An 18547-nucleotide genomic window follows, 5' to 3' on the forward strand; every position below is an offset into this window, starting at 1 on the left:
CAGATAGGACCTGGGTTTCTTTTTTGAAACTTTGGCCAAAAGAAAGAAAGCTGAAGTAGAGGAAAGGTGTTCCACGGGGACTGAAACCTGTCCCGCCACCCCTTCCCCAAGCCCCAGTGTCACAGCTGTGGACAGAACTTTAAGAAAATTCACCAGAGATGGCATGTTCAGTGGGACTTAAGAGAACACTTTTGCTAAATCAGTGTTGACAAATGAGGTAACCTAGGTGTGGGAATGACGTTTTTAGAATAATGGAAGTCTGTCATTCTGATCAGAAAGTTCACTGGTGCCGTATTTATGTTGTGGTGGCCATGTGCCCTATGAATGTTTTACAGTTTAAGGGATTCTTAAGTGAAAAAGCCACAGGAAGTCAAAAATCAAAGAACTGAAAGGCTCCAGGAGCCGCAGAGGTCAGAACATTTGTTTCCTCATTTTCGTCTGCTCAGTGGCTCAGCACCTCTTTTCTGTGGCTGCAAAGGTGCTCTTAAGTCATTTTTTAAATCTCAGTAAGACCCTGCCTGCCCTGGGAAGGAGACTGCTGGCAAACTTGATTCTGAGTGGTGAAGGATTGCCATTCAATGCCATTGAACCATTCTCTGCATTTTAGATACATTTCTGAGAAGGCTGGAATCTTAACTGTCCTGAGATAGTAGTGGGTCACTATCGCTAGAGATGGTTAGTATTTTATAAAGGCTGCTTTCGTGTTGTAGTAGTCATAACATCAACCACCACTTCCCCCACCCCATCCATAAGGAATTGTAGAATGTCATAAAGATGGCTTTTTCTTCACTTAAACATTTTAGGTGTTTGATCTCAAAAATCTCTTTATAGTGCATTTTAGTTCTTTTCTTGAATATCTTTGCTTTTATGTGGGATTCATACACCTGAACTTCCTTAAACTGACAGATTTGTGCTAAGCCACCTGTCACGTCTTTACTGAGTGTCTATTATGTGTCAAGCACCACGGGTACCGCAGCGTAGAAAGTCCACAGGGGCCCCGCCCTCCAAGGACGTCCCTCCAGAGCTGTCTGTCTCGGGACCACCACCCTCACGTGGCCGTGGAGCACTCAAGCCATGGTCAGTCCAAGCCTTGCTGTTCTGAAGAATGAAATACACACTGGATTTAGAAGGCCTAGTATGGAGAAGAAGTGGAGTGAAAGTCACTCAGTGATATCCGACTCTCTGCGTCCTAGTGTGTGGAACTCTCCAGCCCAGAACACTGGAGTGGACAGCCTTCCCTTCTCCAGGGGATCTTCCCAACCCAGGGATCGAACCCAGATCTCCTGCGTTGCAGGCAGATTCTTTACCCGCTGAGCCACAAGGGAAGCCCCAGTGTGGAGAAGGGAATATTCATACTTGGAGGTTCTGATTACATGTTGAAATGGCTGCAGGTTTAATACATTCAGTTCAGTTCAGTCACTCAGTCGTGTCCCGACTCTTTGCGAACCCATGGACTGCAGCACGCCAGGCTTCCCTGTCCATCACCAACTCCCGGAGTTTACTCAAACTTTAATACATTGGGTTAAATAAAATGTGTTATTAAATTAACTCATCTAAAACCAAATAAAATTAATTCTCACACAACCCCTAGAAATTTCTAAGTGACACAGTTGACTCAGACAACATTTCCATTGGCCAGTGGTGGTGTGGAGGAAGTCAGGCAAACCAGGGAACCACAGTACCCAGCTGGAAGTAGTGACAGGGGCAGCGATGGGATAGCAGGGCACCGCCAGCCCTGAGGGCCAAGGAAAGCCTCGCTGAAGGCACACCATTTCAACTGTATCTGAAGAGCTGCCAGGAGCTTTCCAGGGGGTTGCGTGGAAGGGAGAGGAGGGCTTCCCATCACGGGTCTAGAGGCCGAGGTGACTGGTGGAGCTGAACTGTGGAGAGTGCTGGCCTTTGCAGGCATAGTCAAAAAGTCCAGGTTTTATAGTTCGGAGCCTTTATGGGTCTGGCTGGAGAACAGTGAGATCCATGTGCCCTGGCCTCTGCGTAAGTGAGCCAGGCCTCTGGCCAGGGACCGTGGTGACCGATTTATAGAATGCCCGCAGGTGAGATGGGCTTCCGCCTGCAGTGCGAGAGACCTGGGTTCGATCCCTGGGTGGGGAAGATCCCCTGGAGAAGGGAAAGGCCACCCACTCCAGTATTCTGGCCTGGAGAATTCCATGGACTGTACAGTCCATGGGGTCACAAAGAGTCAGACACAGCTGAGTGACTTTCACTTCACTATCATGGGTGAGATGCCAAGGCAGGAAGGGGCGGGGCTCTGCTCCCTGGTAGCTGGTATCCTGATGGCCCACCCCACTCAGCTGCTTCCAGCACCGCAGAGTGCCCAGTGAGGAAACAGGTTTTAAGCTTATGGTTCCTGCTCGGCTGTGACCTGTTTTCTCTTCCTCTTAGGTACAGCAAAGGAGATACCGAGAAGCTGAAGATATACCAGTCCCTGCACGGGAACGACTGGAAGAAGATCGGCGAGATGGTGTCTCGGAGCAGCCTCTCCGTGGCCCTGAAGTTCTCCCAGATCAGCGGCCGTAAGTCGTGGTCCCTGGTGCCCACCCGGGTGAACAACCCAGCCCAGAATGACCCAGGGCCCGGGCATCACTGCCCACCTGTCTGCTGAGAGAGCCATCACTTTTTCAGCCATTCCCTGACTGATTTCATTTCTTCGTGGATCTGGTTGAAACCACACAACCCTTACTCACCAGACTGATTTCTGTGCTGCACTGAACTCAGTTCAGCAGCTTCCAGCCTAACTGTGACTGCCAGATAAACTGAGCCCCGAGGAAGCTGGCGGACAGGAGAGCCTGGGCCGCCGAGGTCTGTTCCCCAAGGTGGCCCGGGAGGCCAGGAAGCCAGGGGACAGGAGAGCCTGGGCCGCCGAGGTCTGTTCCCCGAGGTGGCCCGGGAGGCCAGGAAGCCGGCGGACAGGAGAGCCTGGGCTGCCGAGGTCTGTTCCCCGAGGTGGCCCGGGAGGCCGTCGCAGGGAGGGCCTGTCAGGTGTGGGTGCTTCCCACAGCCAGGGTCGGCCGTCTCCGGTCTCTTTTCCTTTCTCGTGTCTCTTTCATTAAAAGCTGCCTTGTTTGTACTCTCCACATTAAAAAAAGTCCCCAGTTAGCTTCAAGAGACAGTCCTTAGTGGATGTTGGCATTAGCCCTGAGGCTAAATCAGTGTTGGATTTCCAGTAAATATTTGAAGGCGGAGCTGAGCGTGAGTGTGAGGTCACTCCAGCGCGATTCAGTTGCATCAGTGCAGAGAGTTTCATGGGGCGATGGCCAGTCTCCTGCCCTGCAGGCAGAACGGGGCAGTGGGTCCCAGCCAGGCGTCTGCGTGTCTGCGTGCAGTAGAGCCTGAGGGGGTTGGAGACCAGGGCTTCTGTGCCACCAGTGCCAGCCAAGCCTCAGCGCGGCCAATTCTGCCAGTTTCCAGGAAGTAAAGCAACCAACTGAATTTGCGTGCACATGTGAAATCACAATATCTTTGGGGAATTTTACCTTTTTTTCCTTGGGACTCTGTTGACTTCCATCCTAATTGTTATTGGGGAAATAGTAGCAGTAACACTCTGAGGCCAAATCAAAGGTAGGTGTAGCCTGCCGGTTTGTGGCCTCGTCCTGAGCATGTGAGCAGCTAGACGAGAAGAGTGAACTGTGGGTGCCCTGGCGCCTGCAGTGATGATTGGCTGTCGGGGTTCTCAGAGCCTTCGTCGTCACGTGCTGCAGCGGCCTCACTGCGCCGTGACCTCCACTCCAGGAACTCCTGTGGGGAGTTACGCGTATAACGTGGGAGACCTTTGGCTGCTTTTTTTCCCACTAAATGTTTAGGGAACTCATGCTGCCTGCAGGAGAGATTGCTCTTAGAAACAGAAAGAATGAATGGCTTTTTCAAAGTTAAAAACAAAAAATAGATTGCTTTAAGAAAGGGTGAGGTTTTGGGGGGTTTTTTTTGGCCATTGGTTGTATGTGTGTGCACGCATGTACGTGTATACACACCCTTGGTTCTTAAAAAGAATCTATGGGCACTTTCATAGTTTCGTCTTGATTTGCCTGTAAACTGTTTGTGTAATTCAGATGTTGTCCGTTATCTTTTGGAAAGAGGCTGATATATCTTTTTGTTTCTAAAGACTTTGTTTTTCCAGAGCAGTTTTGGGGTCACGGTTAAAGTGAGAGGATGGTACAGAGCTTTCCTGTATGCCCCCACCCCTCACACGCACAGCCTCCCCCACCATCAGAAATCCCCCAGCAGAGTGGCCCATGTGTTACAATCCATGAACCGACGGTGGCACGTCTCAACCCTCCGGAGTCCACAGTCGACGACAGGAACCTCTCTAGCTATTGTGTGGGTTTGGACCGATGTCCATGACACATCTCCATCATTCTCGTCATGTTTTTAATACTGTGTTTGAAAGCAAATAGATTAGCAGCTTGAAGACCATCCTTTTATGTCAACAGAAATTAATCATGGTGCTTGGAGCAAGACGGAAACCCAGAAACTAATCAAGGCTGTTGAAGAAGTGATCCTGAAGAAAATGTCTCCCCAGGAGCTAAATGAGATGGATTCTAAACTGCAGCTGAACCCTGAAGGCCGTCTGTCGATTGTTCGGGAGAAGCTCTACAAAGGCATATCCTGGGTAGAAGTGGAGGCTAGAGTGGAAACCAGGAATTGGATGCAGTGTAAAAGTAAGTGGTAAGTTTGAGGCTTCTTACCTAAATCTCAACAAGGTGCCGACCTCCCCCTTCTCGGCAGTTTCTAGTGAGTGGGTGAGCTGAGGAGGTCACTAAGAATACCTGTAACTACCATGTGGAAAGCCTTGCAGGTCAAGAGGAATCCTCTCTGATCCTCGTCTCCAGCAACTTCGATGTCAGTGTCTGATGTAAGGTGGCACTTAGCCAACCCTGATTCATCGTGTAGCTACTTCATAAATAACTTGAACCTTTTTCACTCTTTTCATTATTTTAATTGAAGTATACTTGATTTACAGCATTGTATTAGTTTCAGAGATATAGCTAAGTGATTCAGTTATATAGAGAGAATTTTTCAAATTCTTTTCCAATATTTACAGGATACTGAGTACAGTTCTCTGTGCTTGGACCTTGTGTGTCTGTTTCATACCTAGTAGTTTATATCTGCTACTCCCCATCGCCTAATTTGTCCCTCCCCTGCTGACCTTTTGGTTACCAAACTTTGTTTTCTATGTCTGTTTCATAAATAGAACTTGAATCTTCTTAATATTAAATATTGTATTTAATATTATGAATATTGTATTGACTTCTGGTTTTTTCACTCTGTCCCTTTCTTCATAAAACAAGGTTGTTACCTATTTATAGCATGAAAAAAAAAGTACAAAACTAACATTCAGGAGAGAAATCACAAGCCTAATGATCAGAAATAGCTCTCCCTCTTTATTTTTTCTTTCTTTGGTTTTGGTTTTTTTTTTTTTTTTAACTGGCTTTCTCTTTCGCATTCAGACTCCCCTTTGCCGAAGCAGGGCGGTCATGCGTTCAGCCTGGAAGTTTTCAGGTGCATCCGTGGAAGTGGTTTCAGTCCAGCTCTGGCTGCATACTCTTTGCCTGGGGTGGTATTTCTCAGCCCTGGAAAGTCTGAGCTGAACTTTCAGCTGCAACATGATAGCTTGCAGCAGTGGTCCTGCAGCTCACGCCCCAGGCCTCCTACACGAAGGGGGCTCCATCGACGTGACTATTAAAGAAGAATGGACTCCAGAGTGGGCATGTTGTGCATTAAAAGCAAACTCCTGGATTATACTGTGTACCGTGTGTATACCTTGCAGCTCTGCTGTAGGGTACGTCTTTATTTTTCTAGGAGACTGTCCTCAGGACATAAACTCCAAAGAACAGATTAAGTTTTAGGTGAGGAAACGGGTACTGTGGAGGAATCAGAGACCTCTCTACCTCTGGTATCTTAGACTTAAAGAAGTGGGGGGGCTTCCCTGGCTGTCCGCTGGTCTCAGACTGCACTTCCACTGCAGGGGCCAAAGGTCCAGTCCCTGGTCGGAGAAGCTCTGCTTGCTGCAGGTTGTGGCCAAACAAAAAGCAATGAGACTTCCTGGTGTCCTGTGGTTGGGACTCCATGCCTTCACTGGGTTAGGCCTGGGTTTGATCCCTGCTCGGGGAGCTATGATCCTGCAAGTCGTGTGGCCAAGAAAAAGAGTTGGGTGATAAGCCTTAGAGATGAGACGCCAGTGTCTTAGAAAGGAAACCACCAAGAGGGGCCATGCCTCAGAATCAGTGTAACTAAATAACATGCAGGGTGTCTTTTAATTGGAAGAAAATGTAGAAAACTGGAACACTGAACATCGATTTACGTCATGAAACACTGAAGTGGCATCAGGTGGTACATTTCAAAACAGGGGACATGGGCAGCTGACCAGGAAGTGTCGGTTTCCGCGTATGAATCATGTATCTTCTCTCTTTTTTCTTCTTCTTCTTTTCTTCTCAGGAAAGCAAATGTCACAGCTTGTGACCATCAGATTGTGACAAATTTCACTGTTTAAGAGAAGCACTTTTTAAATATTTTTAATTAGGTTCCTGCTTTCATTAGGAGCCTTTGAGCCTTAGAGGAATCATTGAATCATTTATCACTTTACTCAATGTGTCTTATTTGGTATTTCAGCAGCTCAAAGGTAATAACAGCCATGTTCCTGTTTTATAAGCAAGCAAAAATAAATTGAGTCTACATAGCACCCTTTAGCACCAGCAAGCAGGCTTATTTTTTCTTTCTTCCTTTGTTTAACTGTTTATCATTAAAATTTTATGACACGCTAACTTAGAACTCCTTGTATCCATCATCCAGTTTCAATAAATAATCAACAGCTTTCTATCACTTTACTTGTACTTTCCCACTTAAAAACAACTATATTCTTGATGGTGGTAAATGCTAGCAGTGATGGGTTGCAAAAGTTAGAAAGTAGTTCTGAATAAGGACAATTTTTTTTTAATTTTTCCAAATATTTCTTTAATTTTCTCTGTGACTTGAGGGGAGGTGAGCCAGGGCTGGGGGCTACGTCAGTGCTGGAGCGTGTGACGCCTCGGGACTGGGTTGCTGCTCCGTCGCTAAGTCATGTCCATCTGTGCAACCCCATGGACTACGGCACGCTGGTTTCCTCTGTCCTCCTGTGTCTCCCAGAGTTTTCTCACTCATGTCCATTGAGTTGGTGATGCCATCCAGGCATCTCTTGCTCTGTCACCCCCTTCTCTTGCCCTCAGTCCTTCCCAGCATCAGGGTCTTTTCCAATGAGTCAGCTCTTCCAGTCAGGTGGAGCTTCAGCATCAGTCCTTCTAATGAATATTCAGGGTTCATTTCCTTTAGGATTGACTGGTTTGATCTCCTTGCTGTCCAAGGGACTCTCAAGAGTCTTCTCCAGTATCACAATTGAAAAGCATCGAATCTTCGGTGCTCAGGTTCCTTATGGAACTTAGGTACTTTCATCCTGGAGGAAGCACCACTGAGATACCACCTTGCAGCCTGAACAACAACCTGAATAAGGACAATTTCAATGAGGAAAACAAAGGACATCTTCATGGAAACTTGACCCTGAAAGTAAACTGTTTTTCTTTTAACACAGGACAGAAATTCTAACCAAGAGGATGACGAACGGTCGGGATGTGTACCGAGGAGTGAACGCTCTGCAGGCCAAGATCAATCTGATTGAAAGGTACAGAAATAGACAGCAACACTGTTTTACCTGTTTTTCTCTCTAGGCAAAGAGTAGTTAACCAAGCCTGTGGGTCTAATGGACCTGGGCTTGTGTCAAAGGAGGGGCGCCGAAGAGCAGAAGAAGCCTCTGGATTCTGGGCACCCTGTGCAGCTTCCTTCATCCTGTTCTCTGTCAGGGATGCCGCTGCTCCTTCCTTGGTGGACTTCCTCGTTCTCCACGCTGGCCTGGCTGGGATCCCGCCCCCCTTTAGTTCTCTACCAGAGGGACTAGCAGAGACAAGGAGGGCCTCTCAAGTCAGGCGGGCCTGGGTTCCAGTGAGGGTGCATCATGTTGGTGGTCCCAACAGCGACCCGAGCTCTCAGTCCATCTCCTGGTCTGCAGAATAGACACAGTCCCGCCAGCTTCATCAGATAGTGTCGAGGGTGAATGGATTCGTGGGTACGAGGCCTTAACCCAGTGTCTGCCGCATAGTCAGTGCTGAGTATACAGTCACTACTCCTGTGTGTCTGCGTTGAATGGTGAGCTTGTGTTTGTTTTTTTTAATTGAAGTATGAAAGGAAGTGAAAGTGAAGTCGCTCAGTCGTGTCCAACTCTTTGTGACCCCTTGGACTGTAGCTCACCAGGCTCCTCCGTCCATGGGATCTTCCAGGCAAGAATACTGGAGTAGGTTGCCATTTCCTTCTCCAGGAGATGTTCCCGACCCAGGGATTGAACCCAGGTCTTCCGCATTGTAGGCAGACGCTTTACCGTCTGAGTCACCAGGGAAGTCTTAAGTTGATTTAATTTCTGCTGTACAGCAAAGTGACTTAGTTATACATATATATGTATATTTCTATATATACAATATACTTTTTCATATTTCATTCTTTTCCATGATGGTTTATCATAGGATATTGAACATTAACTGTGAAGTTAATGTTTTTTACCTTGAGGAGGCAACATGGCTTGGTGGGAGGTGCAGAGGGCTCAGGAGGAGGAGAGGAGGCTTTTTGGTCTGGAGTTCACGTACCCCGTGACCTTGGGCTAACGGTGGGTTTGCCTGCCTGTGTTACCCACTGGGCCTGGGTAACACAGGGAGCTGGAATAGAGGTGGACACGCTGAGGCCTTCCAGCTCTTAATTTCTGTGAGTCCATGAAGATGGCCATCATGCTGAATTTTGGCTTGAAAACTTAATTTTTATTTTTTTCTCATAGGTTGTACGAAATAAATGTGCAAGATGTTAATGAAATAGACTGGGAAGATCTTGCTAGCATCATAGGGTAAGGCCATTTGTTTAATATTAAGCCAATGAAAAGATAAGAGGTGACTTCTAATAAATGACTGGCTATCAGACTTCAAAGAACAGGACTGAAGTTCACGCCGCTTATGTTACTCACCTTATGAATTATATTTATGAACCTTATGAAATGTAGTGCATTGGTGAACCGCCCCTGCCCCGCCTTAGTACCAGACCAGGTTAATCATACCATCCCTCCCTCTACTCCAGCCCCCATCTCCACCCCCAGGACACCTGAGAAGAGTGGATGAAGCGTGTGTGGAGTCCCTTAAAGAACTCACCAGTTACGGCTGGCGGGAGGAACCCACGTGGTCCTCACCCATCACCAGCCTCCTGCCATCTGCCACGTTGCCTCTGTCATCCCTCCCTCCCTGTGCCCCTCCTGCTCCCCGTTCCAAGGGAATAGAATTGTTTCCATCAACCACTTGAGAGTTAGTGGTGGACAACATGTGCTCAGCAAGGATGGTACCCTGCATCAGCCGGCACAGTGATCACGCCCGGGGCGTCTGCGTGGGTGCAGTGCTCTTCTCTAACACACGGCCCCACGCGGATTTCACCCGTTGTCCCAGAAATGCCCTTGGAAGCACGTTCCCCCATCTTAGGATCCAACCCAGGATCTGTCTCCTTAGCGTCACCTAATCCGCAAAATCCTCCTGCCTTTGTCTTTCTTTGTTTTTGTCATTGCAGTGTCGTTGATTTGTTTCACCCGTACAACAAAGCGATTCAGTTTTGTGTATGTGTGTGTGTGTGTGTGTGTGTGTGTTTTCAGATTCTTTTCCATTTCAAAAAAATTGTATTTATTTTGGCTACACTAAGTCTTTGTTGTGGCACTGCCCCTCCGCACGTGGGATCTTAATTCTCTGACCAGGGGTCGAACCCACGCCCCCTGCGTTGGAAGGCAGGTTCTTCACCACTGGGCCACCAGGGAAGTCCCTCACATTCTGTTCCATTATTACAAGATGTTGAATATAGTTCCCTGGGCTGTACACGAGGTCCTTGTTGTTTATTTGTTTATACACAGCAGCATGTATCTGTTAACCCCTTTGTCTTAAATGATGTTGAAACTATGGGAGAACACAGGCTAGTCGTCCTGTAGGGCTTGCCCCAGCTGAAGCTTGTCGGAGGCTCCCTCATGGCTAGATTTGAGTTTTACATTTTACATGGGAGTCCTTCATGGGCGGGGCTGTGTCTCTCTCACCAGGTCCCACCTTGTCCTGAGGCTTGTGGTTCTGACATCGACCCCTGGGCTCTGCCTCATTTCCCCTTGTAGAAAAGTGACAGTTTCTCTCTTGGTGGTAGGAAACAGCTGCGGGGAGATATTTTGAGACCCCCTCAGGTTCCTCTTCCTCTCCAGGCCTCGCTGTGCTGCTCATTTGCATTTCTCACCTGAGGAGTGCCATTTCACTCTCATCCGCTGTCACTCTCTGCCTTTGTTGCTACGGTCCTTGCATTTTCAGCCAGTGAAGGAGAGGCCACCCCTCCTAAGATAGAAGTCGCTGCTGGCCCAACAGGTAAAGCTGACCGGCATAGCCCTGTGCCTCTAAGCCCAGCAGATTGGCAGGCACTGTGGGGCTCAGGGTTGGTGGGCTTTGGGAAGCGGGGCATCGAGGGACCTTCTGGCCTTTAGGTTTGAACGGTGGAGCAGGGAGCAGGGCTCCCGCAGCCTGGCTGCCTTTCAGAAGCGTGGCTGCTGATGTGAGGTTGTCATCGATCCATTAGGAAGGGTGTATACTGGTTCTAGTGGTTAGTTATTTATATCTCAGGATTATGGACAAAGCATAGTCCATAAAGCATCAGTTCAGTTCAGTCGCTCAGTCTTGTCTGACTCTTTGCGACTCCACGGACTGCAGCACTCCAGGCCTCCCTGTCCATCACCAACTCCCGGAGTTTGCCCAAACTCCTGTCCATTGAGTTGGTGATGCCATCCAACCATCTCATCCTCTGTCATCCTCTTCTCCTCCCGCCTTCAGTCTTTCCCAGCATCAGGGTCTTTTCAAATGAGTCAGTTCTTTGCATCAGGTGGCCAAAGTATTGGAGTTTCAAACCATAAGGCATAGTGGTTAGTTATTTACATCTCAGAATTATGGACAAAGCACAATCAGTTTTGGTTGTTTGTTTTTACTTGGCCTTGAAATCATTTAGTGGCAGGCCCTGTAAAGAGTCACACACGCCCGCAGTTCCAAACTCTCTCCGTTCTTTCTAGCTCATCTCAGCAGCACGCCATCTGTTCTTCAGTCGATGGGTCCCTAAGGGGGAGGTGTCGGGCTTTGAAGGAAGGGGATCCTGCTGTGCACCCCACCAACTCACACCCCAAAAAGTATTCACGTGGACACATCTCTCCCTTTGCCATATCAAACCACTTTTGAGAAACCCTGACTTTTCCAATAAATGTTTGGGTATCTTGCAACATTGCCTCAAATCACATTTCTTAAAGTGGATTTTTAGTGATTTTAAGTAGAATTATATACTTAAATATTGAATGTTCTAGTTAAAATTTGGAAATCTCAGGACTTCCCTAGAGGTGCGGTGGTTAAGAGTCTGCACTGCCAATGCAGGGGGCGTGGGTTTGATCCTTGGTCGGGGAACTAAGATCCTACATGCTGTGCAGCATGGCCAAAAAATTAAAAAGAAGAAAAAAGGGATTTAGGAATCTCAAAGCTATAAAATAGACATCATGGCATCCAGTCAAATACTGTTGGAAGTAGAACGTTCTCAAAGTTTTAATAATAAATTAAAACAGTGAAAATAATTAAATTGAAAGTTTGGTCCCCTCAGGTTCTTGAAGCCTCCCTCATGAACTATTTAGGCAGGATTTTAAAGACAGCATCCCTGCCTAATGAGATGTAACACCCACTTCACTGGAAACTGTTACTTCCTGAAGCCCAAGCTTTGATCGGCAGAGCAGTCTGGCACAGGGCACTGTGGGAAGAAGGATGGTTTTCCGGATGCCCTAGAACTTGGCCTCTGCAGTCAGACGGACCGGGCGTCAAATCCTGGGACTCTGCTTGGTATTTAGCCGGCCTTCGTCAGGTGGACCCCTTGCTTGTCTCTGCACCACCATTCCTCATTTGTGGGATGGTTGAACGCGTCCATAATCAGGACTGAAGGGGACAGTGCGTGGGCCATAGAGTGTGCTCGGCAAGCCGCCTGCCACAAAGTGGCATAAAGAGCCCAGCTGTCTTCCACATGTGTAGCAGATCAAATTATTCCCGCTGATCATATAACATCTAGATTAGCTAACTTTCAAAACAAATTATGTCACACTTTTATGGTTTAAGGGGGAAGACATGCCCAGGAGGGCTTCCCTTGTGGCTCAGCTAGTAAAGAATCCACCTGCAATGCAGGAGACCTGGGTTCCATTCCTGGGCTGGGAAGATCCCCTGGAGAAGGGAAACGCTACCCACTCCAGTATTCTGGCCTGGAGAATTCCCTGGACTGTATAGTCTGTGGGGTGGCAAAGAGTCGGACACGACTGAGTGACTTTCACTTTCACATGCCCAGGAAGTGACATTAGCGAATTTTCAATTAAAAAAAAAAGTTTTTAAGATTTGGTTGTTTCCATCCTGCTTATTGTAAGTGGAAAATGAATTTGACTCACCAGCACACCGTAAGTGTCCACGTTCTTTAGCTTTGCAAAATTAAAAATCCAGACCCCTGCCTTTGCATTGTGATAAATATATAGTTATCCTAACCGTAGTAGTTAAAGTGCAGGACTTGTGAATAATGCCATTTGTAGCCACATAGATGGACCTAGAGATTATCGTAGTCAAGTGCAATAAGTCAAAGAGAGACAAATATCATGTGATATCACTTACATGTGGAATCTAAAAAAATGATACAAATGAACTTATTTACGAACAGAAACAGACTCATGGACACAGAAAACAGATTTATGGTTACCGAAGGAGAATAGGAAGGGGTGAGGGGATGAATTAGGAGTTGGGATTAACATACATATACAACTATGTAAAGTAAACGACAAGGCCCTACTGTATAGCACCGGGAACTATGCGCCATATCCTGTACTAATCTATAATGGAAAAAATCTGAGGAAAGAATGTGTGTGACTGTGTGTGACTGAACCACTTTGCTGCACACTTGAAACTTAACATTATAAATTAACTTTAATTTAAAAAAAAATCTGATAGCCAAAAAAGTGTAGAATTTGTAATGGACCCAAGCGACGTCCCAGCCCTTCCCCTTCGCAGCTATAAAACCTTGGCTGGCTCTCTGTGCCCTGGTTTCCCCATCTCCAAAGTGAGGGCTCAGAGTCGGAGCCCCCTCGCAGAGCGATGGTGAGGCTTGTGGCTGCTCCGTGGCGAGCTCAGAGAGCCAGGCTGATGACACGTAAGCATCAGCCTGTGTACACTAGTGTTACAGCTTGTCTTCCTTTCTGGTAGTTTATTCTAGTTTGGACAGAATTCATCTTACTGTCCTGCTGTTTTTCTTCCTTTCGTATGTGTGTGCTTAAGTGAACAGTAGCTTTTCATATGTCTTATTTTTCTCACACATGTGTAGACACGAGGATTAAGAAAGCTACTTGTGTATGTAGACCACCCCTTAATCAGCGCGTTTAGTACACAGGACTGAAATGAGTTATTTTGAACTGCCACTAACTTTTTGACACCTTTTCCTTTCTAAAGGGATGTTCCCCCGTCTTACGTCCAAACTAAGTTTTATAAACTGAAAGCTACCTGCGTTCCCTTTTGGCAGAAGAAGACTTTCCCAGGTCAGTGTTTTTAGTAATTGAATAGTTAAAAACAGCACATGTGGGCACACATTGGTCGTGTGACCTTGGGCAGGTGACTTCTGGGAACCTCGGATTCGTCAAATTGAAAACTGACAAATTATAATCCCTACCTGCGGTGTCTCTGGCAGCTCAGTGGTAAAGAACCTGCCTGCCAATGTAGGAGACGTGGGTTCAATCCTTGGGTTACGAAGATCCCCTGGAGAAGGAAAGGGCAACCAATTCCAGTATTCTTGCCTGGAGAATCACACGGACAGAGGAGCCTAGCAAGCTACAGTCCATGGGGTCGCAAAGAGTCAGGCACAACCAAGCAAGTGAACACACACACATGCAACCCCCACCTTTGTTTGAATGTACTAGAAGAGCTGACAGACTTGTAAAATGTGGTCGCCAGGGTGCTGGGCACTTAGCAAGCACTTGACGTGTAACTGCGAGTGATCCTGGGTTGCACACACCGTACACTCACACACGCTCACACCACGTGCCTGCACACACACTGTTTCACAGACAACCGGATGTGCCCAGCTCTTTCTCTGCAGCCTTTTGTGAGTGATTTGCGAGGAAGCAGTGTACTGTAAAGTACACAAAAGCAAAATCACTTGCAGAGGATGCGTGCATGTGACAAGGTACACCAGACACGGGAGCTAACTTACACAGTTGGAGATGCAAACACATATTCGTATTTTGAGAGTTCTCAGCTGGAAGGTTGCTATGTTGGGGACTTACCCTGGGTTTCACTGCAGATACAGTGCATCCTAATGTCTAGGCGGGGTCCAGAGGCTAGATTTTTCTCTAACAAACTTACAGCAGAGACGCCAATACCCTGCCCAGCATCAGGGTTTGGGAACTGCTGGCTTGACTGATACTCTGCTCTGTAGTGTGTGACAAATTGCTTCCTGCATTCAGCAGACCCCACTTCCTGGGTTTGAAGCTGACTTTACCCTCCTGACTCCCTGACTTTGGGCAAGTTACATAATGTCTTTATGCCTCATTTGAAAAATGGGTGAACAATAGCGCCTACCTCTCAAAGGATTTTTTAGCAGGTTGAACGAGGGACTGTGAGTGAACCAGTAAGAGCTGGGTCTTGGCACACAGTAAAGCCAGTAGCGATACATTGTCATCATAAGCACCCTCTGTCCTTGACTTTGAAAAGAGGCATTGTCAGACCATCTCAAGATTCAATCTCTTTTCTTCAGAGATCATAGACTACCTGTATGAGACTAGTCTACCGCTGCTTAAAGAGAGGTTGGAGAAGAAGATGGAGAAAAAAGGGACTGAGATCCAGGCTCCGGCAGCCCCTAAGCCCGTCTTCCTGTTTCGAGACATCTTTTATTATGATGACGACGACAGTGAGGGAGAAGACAGAGATGAAAAAAGTTAAGCAGCTGTTACTCTCTCTTGTCCATTTTTCTAGGTTTGGTTTTATTTATAGATGTCAATAAAGATATTTTCACTAATGATTTTACTAAAGAAGGGTCTGAAAATGATAACTTACATTCTGGAGCATTTAAACATTGGTTCACATTTCATATTCAAGTCTGTCTGAATGTGAAAAGAAAGGTGAGTTTATGGGTTGATTTAATATTTCTGTGCCATTATGTCAAGAAGATCCCTTGGAGAAGGGAATGGCAACCCACTCCAATATTCTTGCCTAAGAAATCCCATGGGCAGAGGAGCCTGGCGGGCTACAGTCTTTGGGATTGCAGAGTCGGACACGCCCGAGTGACTAGCACTTTGACTTTTGAATGGTTTTCACAAAACAGCAGAGCAAGGTCCCAGATCCTTCTGTTGGCAACAAGGTAGTCACGTCGGAAGAACATTTTCTTTCTTTTTTTTTTTGGCTGCACTGTGCAACTTTTGGGGTCTTAGTTTCCTGACCAGGTACTGAACCCAGGCCCTAGGCAATGAAAGCACAGAATCCCAACCACTGGACCACCACGGAATTCCTCCAGTGAACATTTTCATGGTATGGATTCAACTATGTGTCCACTCGGCAAAGAAAGAATGTCAACAGTTTTGTCAGTGCCTGCCGTTTTGCTTTCTGCTTTTCAGTTGTTTAGACATATGTTCTGTGTGTGTGTTAGGAAAGTGGTACAGGGAGGTTTGTGTTTCCACAGCCCAGTTTCAGTTCCCGTGTGCCCGTCACGGTGGGTGTATCTCATCTTCCTGTGTGTGGTTCTAGTGTTGAAGATAGGTGTTGTCCATAAAAGTGGCCCATTTCAAAGCCAGTCACAGAATTCACCTGCTGTTTAACTGGAAAAAACAAACCAGCCAGCAGTCTCTTCCACTGCTTCTGGAAAAAACTGCCTCCGTTAAGACGTACTGACAGATGCTGTCTGGATCTCGGTCACAACCCATACCCGATGGAAGCTGAAAGGTAATTTTAACATTGGGCTAGTCCATCGATCTGGAAAGCAAACCGCTCTAGATATTTCAAACAGAATTTAGTATAGGGATTTAGGTTATGAAATTGTTCACAGGACAAAGGGGCAAACGGGAGACAGGCTGAACTGCCCAGCGATAGGGAAGCGAGGGGAAGCGGCTGCAGCCCCGAGCGGCCCAGGTGAACACGCCCTGATGCTGACTGCAGACTCTGGGCTGCCTGCTGCTGCAGGAGCCTGCGCGCCTGTGTCTGCTCAGAACACAACGGCTTCTGCCCCCCTCCTCGCCTAGCCTCCCACGAGTGCCTCCCATGGGCGGCCCCTTAGCAGAACCCTGCTGGCGAGGGGAGTCGAGTTCCCAGGCTTCTAGCCTCGTCTGTACAGGGGAGAGCATAGAAAAGGAGGTGTGTGTGAACAGCATTCCATGCCATGATGTCCCCCTCTGTACCGAGATGCGACACCCCCTCCCCTGAGTATTCTCTGACGCTGTTTATATAGCACCATGATGTGCAATGTTGGCTAACTCATCCCCAGAGCTAGACATTCTCCCAAACTTGCCATCATGGGAGAAGGAAGAATACAGAGAACGAGTTTAGGAGTCCTCAGTTCAGTTCAGTTCACTTCAGTCGCTCAGTCGTGTCCGACTCTTTGCAACCCCGTGAACTGCAGCACACCAGGCCTCCCTGTCCATCACCAACTCCCTGAGTTTACCCAAACTCATGTCCATTGAGTCAGTGATGCCATCCAGCCATCTCATCCTCTGTCGTCCCCTTCTGCTGCCCTCAATCTTTCCCAGCATCAGGGTCTTTTCAAATGAGTCAGCTCTTCGCATCAAGTGGCCAAAGTATTGGGAGTTTCAGCTTCAACGTCAGTCCTTCCAATGAACACCCAGGACTGATCTCCTTTAGGATGGACTGGTTGGATCTCCTTGCAGTCCAAGGGACTCAAGAGTCTTCTCCAACACCACATTTCAAAAGCCATCAATTCTTCAGCACTCAGCTTTCTTTACAGTATATCCCCAGACCTATCACCATGTTGTACACACAATAGACCCTCAATAAATATTCAGGAAACAAGTGAGGATTTTCTATTTAACAAGCATTTTGCCCTAGTCACCTCTTTCTGTCTGTCAAACATACCAATATTCATGCTGATGGGAATATGACTTCCCTTGTGGTTCAGCTGGTAAAGAATCAGCATGCAGTGTGGGAGACCTGGGTTCTATTCCTGGGTTGGGAAGATTCCCTGGAGAAGGGAAAGGCTCCAGTATTCTGACCTGGAGAATTCCATGGACTGTATAGTCCTTGGGGTTGCAAAGAGTTGGACACACTGAGCACTTTCACTTTTGGAGGACAATGTGGTAGAATACATCAGAGCCTTCAGAATGTACGTATTCTGAGTGTCTAAACAGGTCCTCCGGGCAGGATGCCTTCAGGGAAACCGAGAAAGCCAGGTGGGATGTCCACTGTGCAGCAGACAAAGAATGTGAACCAATGTAGGGGCCAAAGCCAGTTCTGCTGTGTCTTCCGGAAACTGCAAAGCCAAGCACGGTGCCTGGCATGGAGTGCCACCCAAGACCACCTTTGCCCCCTAGGTAGTGGTGGGACTGGAATCTTATACTGCAAAGAAGGACAAGGAGGCACCTCTGACCCCTCCCTGCAGCAGGCCTCTGAAGCAACCCAGGAAGTCCCAGAGAGAGGAAGAGAAAGGATGAAGGAAGCAGAGTCAGGGTGGAGCAACACCAGAAGGTCGGGATCTGCTGTGTCTGTCTTTGAAGAAGAAGAGGCCACCAGCCAAGGAATACAGGAGGCCTCTAGGAACTGGGAAAGGTGAGGAAGTGAATTCTTCCCCAGCATGCTAAGGGGGAAGACAGCCGTGATGACACCTTGATTTCAGAGACCCATGTCAGACTTCCGACCTGCAGAACTATAACATAATCATTTGCATCATTTAAAGCTACTAAGTGTGCAGCAATTTGTGATGGCAGCAACAGGAAACTCCTGCCCTGCCAGCGCTCTCCCCTGCACTGGAAACCCCGCAGCTTCAGAGGCACAGGCTCTACATGCCAGGCTTCAAGGCCACCAGTGCTCCATGCGCTGACTCAGGCCCTGCAGGGCTGTGGGTAATTGGGAAGAGGTTCCAGTCAGCCCTTGGGGAGGCCAGAGTTCTACCCTGGGCCCCAGTGGGGAACAGGCCTGCCAGCTGCTACACGTGGAAAAGAGCACTTGTGCTTTGGAGTCTGAAGGGCCTGAATCCAAATCCTGAATTGGCCCTTTACTAAGTGCGTGAGTGTGGACAAGACACTTAATCTTTTGCTGCCTTAGTTTCCTTCTGTGTAAAATGGGGAGAGTGGTACATGCCTTAGAAGATTGTTAGGTTAAATAAGTTCACACAGGTAAAGTGCTTAGAACAGTGCCTGACACCTAATAAATGCTCCAAAAAATGTGGGAAAAAAAAAAGAATGTACATATTC

General features: G+C 47.5%; 1 protein-coding gene across 6 annotated transcripts in view; it reads left to right on the top strand.

Moving 5' to 3' along the window:
• The window catches only part of TTF1 (transcription termination factor 1), a 28681-nt gene extending 13518 nt beyond the window's left edge, over window positions 1–15163 (top strand). For 3 of the 6 annotated variants that reach the window (XM_069579992.1, XM_069579989.1, XM_069579990.1), the window contains exons 6-11: window positions 2401–2531; window positions 4446–4680; window positions 7577–7666; window positions 8864–8929; window positions 13590–13675; window positions 14890–15163. In XM_069579992.1, coding sequence (XP_069436093.1) covers window positions 2401–2531; window positions 4446–4680; window positions 7577–7666; window positions 8864–8929; window positions 13590–13675; window positions 14890–15074 — 793 coding nt within the window. In that variant the 3' untranslated portion in view covers window positions 15075–15163. Of the gene's footprint in view, window positions 1–2400; window positions 2532–4445; window positions 4681–7576; window positions 7667–8863; window positions 8934–13589; window positions 13676–14889 lie in introns of those variants that run through there. The other 3 variants (XR_011255080.1, XR_011255081.1, XM_069579993.1) reach the window with 2 other exon arrangements.
• The last annotated feature ends 3384 nt before the right edge of the window (window positions 15164–18547 follow it).

Source organism: Ovis canadensis, chromosome 3 (genome assembly GCF_042477335.2).
Source record: "Ovis canadensis isolate MfBH-ARS-UI-01 breed Bighorn chromosome 3, ARS-UI_OviCan_v2, whole genome shotgun sequence".
Lineage (NCBI taxonomy): Eukaryota > Metazoa > Chordata > Mammalia > Artiodactyla > Bovidae > Ovis > Ovis canadensis.